Source organism: Artibeus jamaicensis, unplaced genomic scaffold (genome assembly GCF_021234435.1).
Source record: "Artibeus jamaicensis isolate MK-2021 breed Jamaican fruit bat unplaced genomic scaffold, CSHL_Jam_final contig_2259, whole genome shotgun sequence".
NCBI classification, from domain to species: Eukaryota; Metazoa; Chordata; class Mammalia; order Chiroptera; family Phyllostomidae; genus Artibeus; species Artibeus jamaicensis.
Genome location: NW_026521468.1, coordinates 544,984 through 551,782, shown reverse-complemented (window position 1 = coordinate 551,782; position 6,799 = coordinate 544,984). Strand labels below are relative to the sequence as shown.

Genomic DNA, 6,799 nt, shown 5'->3' with positions numbered 1-6,799 from the left:
TGGTTGGCCTCCAGTTTCAAGAAGAAGGGGGTGGGGAGAGAGAGAGAGGACTTGCTCCTTTAACTTCTGGTACTGATTCCTTGCTCACATGTAGCTGAGGAGTCCCTGTTACAGTTCATTCTCCTGTAAGTTCATCAGCAGGCATCCTTGCTTCATGGGCTTGGCTAATGTTGAGTTTGCTCCAATATGTGGCTTCACCCTTGGTGTATAAACAAAATCACGTCCAGGACTTAATCAAGGCTGTGAATTCTACCCCAAATGCCTTTTGGAAGACAGCCTACCTGCTCCTTCCCCCTCTAAGGGAATGCCTATTATCGTGACTATATGTATGGTTTCCTTAAAGCAGAAGCTCTCTGAATGCTTATGGAATTCAGAGAACGATAACATGTCAGTAGCAATCAATTAAATAACGATGGGGTAAGGCAGAGCGTTCAGAGACCTTAAAGAATCTCAGGCATGGCAGGAATCCTGATAAACTTCCTGCCAGGTGGTTGTCAGTTCTAACGCTTGAATGCTCAGTAATCAGAAGTTTATGCACTCAGGGCGGTCCATTCCATCCTTGGGAAGCTCTTTCACTTTCTCCACATTTCAGGTTGTACCCATTCTAGGCCCCCCATCGGAAGCATCTAAAGTTGTACAATCAGAATGGCATTTTGGAACCCTCCCCTCCCCTTATCAGCTCCGCCCTCTATTTCAGTGCCTTTGCCAGGAAACCACATTCCTTTCCCTTGGAACATGGCAGTTATCTCCCTGCTCTGTATAGGGTGGTGCATCGAGAAAGCATTGCCCTGACTGGTTATCACAAATTTTAAGATGGTTGCAGAGACTTAAGAGAACAATCCTAAGAATGTTTTTAAAGATTCTTAAAAAAAAAAGATTTTATTTATTTTTAGAGAGAAGGGAAGGGAAGGAGTAAGCAAGGAAGAGAAACATCAGTGTGTGGTTGCCTCTCCCACACCCCCCACTGGGGACCCGGCCCACAACCAGGCATGTGCCTTGACTGGGAATTGAACAGGCGATCCTTTGGTTCACAGGTTGGCAGTCAATTCACTGAGCCGCACCAGCCAGGGTGTGTTTTGAGAGACTCTTAGATGGGGAAAGGATGACCACTTATCCAAGGCTGAGGCCATGACTTTATGTCAGGATGGAGAAGGCCGGCCAGGAGCTGTGCACTGACATTCAGGAAATAAGTAAGAAACAAATCAGAGTGAAGCAAGCTCGGCTCCACTGAGGGGAGGGGCCTCACGATCGTGAGGGGCCTCACGATTTAAAAAGACAATGAACAGAGTGGCTGTCAGTAAAGCTGGGGGCGTGAGATGATTAGCATGTTTGATTGACTGGTCTATCATTTAGGAGAAAATGCCAATTTGTTCCCCAAAGTGGCCACACAAATCTATACCACCCTCCACCCCCTCAAACATACAGGAGATTCGGTGGATTCACATGCTCCCAAAATTCTTGATATTATCGACCTTTTAAGTTGTTTTGCAATATAGGGGTATAAGTTGGAATCTTGTTGAAGTTTGATTTGTATTTTTCTCCGTTGGTTATGATTTTGAGTATTTTTTTTTAACTTTTACTGGCTGCATGTGTTTCTTCTAACATAAAATTCCTAGCCACATCTTCTACCCCATTTTCTGTCGAGTTGTTCACAGTTACTGGTTTGAGAGAGTTGGGTTCCAGAGACGAATCCTGTGCCTCCGTCTGGGCTGTGAATGTTCTTTCCCGTCATCACCTTTGGGACAAAAGCACTGAGCTCAGTGAGCCCCCGACCTTGTCAGAAACAGTAAAGAGCTGTTGTTTTTTAGTCACAGCTTGTAATAAAGCCACAGATAATTAAAATAATTAAAAAATCTATTTTATCCATATCTTATGCCCCAATTTTCTTTCATGATATTATTAAATTGTGTCTTGTTTCATTTTAGCAGATGAATTTTCCAAGAGTTTTATCTATTTTGTTCACTTTTCAAAAGGCCAACCTTTTGGCTTTGTTGGAGTCACTCTTTTTCCTTTATTGCTGTTTTATTAATTTCTACTGTTTTTCTTTTCAGTGTTTGTTTTCTTCTGTGTAGTCTGGAGGCAGTACTACTGCTTTTCTCCCCATTTCTTAAGATGAGGCATTGAACTCATTAATTTTGAGGTTCTCTTCTTACATAAAGATTTAAGTATATAAATTTCCTTAAAACACTGCTTTTGTTGCATCACATGAGTTTTTCTGTCACGTTTATTATTATCCAATTCTATATATTTACATAAGTCCTCTGTGGTATGGATTCTGTTCTTGGGTTTTGTACCTTTATTTACTTTCCCCACCCACCTTAGTTCTGTATGACACAGCCAGAAGGGGGCGCTACTGGCATCTAGTGGGTAGAGAGAGGTCAGGATGCTGCTAAACATTCCTCGATGGTTGCAACAGGCACCTTCAGCAAAGAATTACCTGGCCCCACATGTCAACAGTGGCAAGGTCAAGGAACACTGCGGGAGACTGATATCTAAACACAATGAATAAATATTATCACCTCAACTTCTCTTCTTCCCCTGCTATGAGCTGACTAGACAACTTCTTCAGGGACTACCAGATATGTTTGGGTTTGACTCATGCTTCAGCTTCATCTCATAGAACTCGGGTGGTGTTTTGTAGGGATAGTGGAATGTCCCAAAGGTAAAAATTTCATGATGCTGTTAGCTCAATCCACAGGGCTCTGCCCATACTTAATTCCTTTGATAATGATGTGGTCAAGAGAAAAAAGAGACTGAACGTTTAGGGTTACACGAAATATGGCCGAGGGTATGTGTTTTACCTGTTCCTGTTTAATATTCCACACTATACGTGGACGGGTGAAAGAGACCACCCACAATGCCATTTACGGTGTTGTTTTCTTCTTCTCTTTTTCTTCTCTCTCTCCCTGTTTCCCTCCCCTTCTTCTTCTTTCTCCTCTCCTTTCTCCTTCTCCTTCTCTTTCTTCTCATTCCCCTCCCTCTCTTCCCCCTCCCCCTCCTCCCCTTTCTCCTTCTTCCTTCTCCTCTTCTTCTTTTCTCCTCCTCCTCTACCACCTTCTCTTCATCCTCATTCCTCTTCTTCTAGAAGCCATGGGTTTCCACCACACTGAAGAACCCAGTATTGGATTTGAGTGGAGAAATATCACAGATTGTAGATGAGGTTTTGAACACACCACCCAAATATTTTGGATCTTAGTACGTTTGAAACTTAGTGCAAGTTTTTATCAGCCAGGTTTGGATCTCTGTGCCTAAGAGTTGGGATGTTTTTTTTTTGCAGTAAATTAAAGTCATGCTGCTTGTGTTTGTCATACTGAAAAAAAAACAACAAACCACTCAACTGATGCTTTTGGAGACTTTGTATACGAGAGACAGCTCTCCCATTACTCAGTTGGTATAATCATAAAGTGTGTGCTTTATAGCATTTCTGATATTTTCTCTTAGGTCTACATTCCATTGCCACTGTGACACTGGCTTCTCCCACAGTGCTCCTTTCCTGTCTCACATCCACACTCCCCAACCAGTGAGACCTGCTCTTTGCAAATAAACTCCATCCACTTACATCTCTTCTGCAGAGTCACTTCTGGGAGAAACCAAACCACGACATTGCTTTGCCTCCTCAGTTTCAATTTCTTCATCTCTAACATGGGAACATTTATACCTCCTTTGAAAATTTCTTCAAGAATTAAAGATATGTAGATAAGGTGCTTACTGTATACCCAGCAAATAGTGGGTCACCCAGAACATGTTCGTTTCTCATGTCAATCACCCAAACAGCCACCAAGGAACAGCAATCAGCAAGTCTGGCCTTGGCAGTCTCTTCAGAGCCTCCCAGATTCACAGCCTCAGAACTTAGCATGTGTCCCAGACACCAGCCTGGCAGGTGCATCAGAGGTCCCACTACTGTTCCTGAGGAGGGGGCCCAGGCTCCAAACTGCTCCAACCTCACCTCCAAGAAGGTCCAGGCAGCATTGCTTGCTCCGGACCAAAGCACCAGCCTTCTGTCCATCACGGCCACTAGGCATGCACAGCCTCTTCTCCTGTTCTTCTTTCTCATGTTCTTCCTGTGCCCCTGGAACGTAAGTTTCTCTCTCTCCCAAATGCTTCCTAGTTGACTGAGGAAGCACAGGAGAGTCTCTGTTTCCTGAGAGGGGTCAGGTATTTAGTCACACATGCCCCCTGCATCGTTTCTCACTTCCCAACTTTGTTCTCACTACGTTCTCTCAATGTTTTCATCAGAATGGGAAACTGCCTCAAAGCTGGGGAACATACAGTGTTCTGCTGGGAATGACTTACTCCCTTCTACTCTGGTCAGTAGGTGCTCAGGAGAAGGAGGCCACACAACAGTCGGATTTACATGAGGGCAAAGGAGTCTCTTTAGATGAGTCCTTCCTCGTGAGGATGCACTGGATGCTCCCCAGCATTGGATGCCCTTGAGAGCATGAGTAGCTAGACAGCACCAAAGACAGGAAAGGATCCTGCACCCAGTAGGGCTCTAAAATGCAGCTCCTGCTGCCCTAATATGTAGCTGAGGTATGGGACACCAATTTGGGAAGAACTTTGTATGCAGGTGTTATCTACATGTATGTACAAGAGATATTGCTTCTGTGGTGAAAGACACTCAAACGAACAACTTGCTCGTGCTCAGGCCCAAGATTTCTTTCCTGATTTGTCTTGAAGTAGAAACTTCAGTGCCAGTGAGCAGAGGTGTAAGACACAGTCCGGGCTCTGAGTCTGAGTCTGCCCATCTCAGCTGTGTAACATCACTCCATGAAAGGTGCCCACGTGAAGGATGGAGATAATTATTTGTGGGGGACTAGATGAGGCTCAGAGTGGACAATGCATGTGATATGCAACATGTGTATTATCTTTACATCAGGAGTGCTGGACAGTAAAACAAAATGCAATATGGGATGCACAACAGTACAGAATTTATTAAGAAATATAGGTAAGACTCCCTGCATCGAGGGAGCCAACTCAAAGTGTCCATGAAAAGAAGAAAGCAGGATTACAAGAACCATGAGTACACTGATACAGAAAACATGACTGTGAAGATTTTCAATAGTTGGAGAAAACCTAAGAACAGTTACAAGAATTCATTTTTCTAAGGTACATGGAGGGAGAGGCTGAAGATCCTGATGCAGAGTCAAAGCAGAGACCATAACAGTGTATCAAAGACTCGCAGAGCTGGCCCATGACCCACACACACTGGAGGAAGAGGACCAGGAGAAGCCCTCTGCACTCCATCAAGCTGCTTCAGAGTTTTCATCAGGCAAATAAAGAACAGAAATTATGATCAAACATGCTGGCTGTCAGAAAAGTCTAGGTAGTGAATGTTTTTCCAAAATGGTGAGTCAGTTAACAGGTGGGATGTGAAGGTGGTGATTCTTTGGAGAGGCAATCAGCAGCAGCAAGGGCGGCAGCAAGGCTGGCAGCAGGTGGTCCTGCAGCAGGTGGTCTGACAGCAGGTTGGGCGGCAGCAGGGCTGGCAGCAGCTGGACACACAGCAGGGGCGGCAGCAAGGCTGGCAGCAGCTGGACACACAGCAGGGGCGGCAGCAAGGCTGGCAGCAGCTGGACACGCAGCAGGTTGGGCGGCAGCAAGGCTGGCAGCAGCTGCTCACGCAGCAGGGGCGGCAGCAGGGCTGGCAGCAGGTGGTCCTGCAGCAGGTGGTCTGACAGCAGGTTGGGCGGCAGCAAGGCTGGCAGCAGCAACCACACCCGCCACAGCTGGACCCACAGCAGGTGGGCTGGCAGCAAGGGGGAGCAGCACATGGTGTCAGGGAAGGAAGGTGAGTTTCTGTTCACAGGTGAGTTTCTCAGATTCTGATGCCTCCCTGTTTCTGGGGCTTTTATACACTGGACCCCCTTCCTCTACCCCTACTCCCTCCAATTTGGACCAATGAGCAGGACTTTCCTTGTTGTTGTTTATGCTGTTTTCTCTAGTCTCTGGGAATTATAGAAAAGGAAGTTATTCATTCAGTGTTATGAATATGTAGAAAATGAGTGTTTAATGTGTTTCTTAATTGAGAATAATTCATAGAAACTTTTTCAGATATAAGGAAGATGGTCACATTGTCAGCATCGTTCCTGCTTTGTTCATAACCTGGTCACCTGGTCCACTCTCCGAGCTTCTGCTGGCCTCATTAGGCTCAGTACCTTTCACGTCTTAGTGCTGTTTCTGCAACTGTAATTTGATTGGGGATCATCCCTGGCATGATGGGCAGGATGCCGACACGTTTGCAGTGACAGAGTGAATCCATGCCTGAGCCCAACTTTGTGTTGGGGAGGAAAAATTTCTCCTTTACCCTTCTAGGTTCTTTTTGCTGGTCTAAGAATTAACTGGACAAAAACTGATTAACAGGGAAAACACTAGCAACAGTTGAACAATATGAATACCTCCTGTACCCATGGGAGAGACTCGGGGACTAAGTCACACCCCCAAGATGGCATATAGCTTCACCTTAGATGCCATCGTCAGTGAAAGACAAAGGAAGACCTTGTGGGTGGGGATTTGGTTATGGGAGGTGGCCAGGAAAAGCAGAGCAAACAAGGATGAAGTTGTCACACACAGGTAAGTCCCTTCCTTCTCCACTGATAAGAGTTTCTAGAGACTGAGTCATGCCCTCCCCCTGGTACAGTGTGACAGACGCCCTTACAAATGTGGACTTTTCTTATACCTGTAAATATCTCTTACAAAAGGGTAACTTCCAGTTGGTTTTCAGAGCTCCTCCTCTGCTGTATCTTAAAAGTAACCAGCTAAAATATCCTTTTCCCCCAAGAGACATATGTTGGGGTGACAG

General features: G+C 45.3%; 1 protein-coding gene across 1 annotated transcript; it reads right to left on the bottom strand.

The window, feature by feature from the left end:
* Positions 1-5,398: 5,398 nt before the first annotated feature.
* Positions 5,399-6,471, bottom strand: LOC128626773 (keratin-associated protein 4-7-like). The gene is made up of 2 exons (XM_053661291.1): positions 6,460-6,471; positions 5,399-5,746 (listed from the first exon to the last, which is right to left on the bottom strand). The coding sequence occupies exons 1-2, from the start codon at positions 6,469-6,471 to the stop codon at positions 5,399-5,401; spliced, it is 360 nt and encodes a 119-aa protein (XP_053517266.1).
* Between the last annotated feature and the right edge of the window lie 328 nt (positions 6,472-6,799).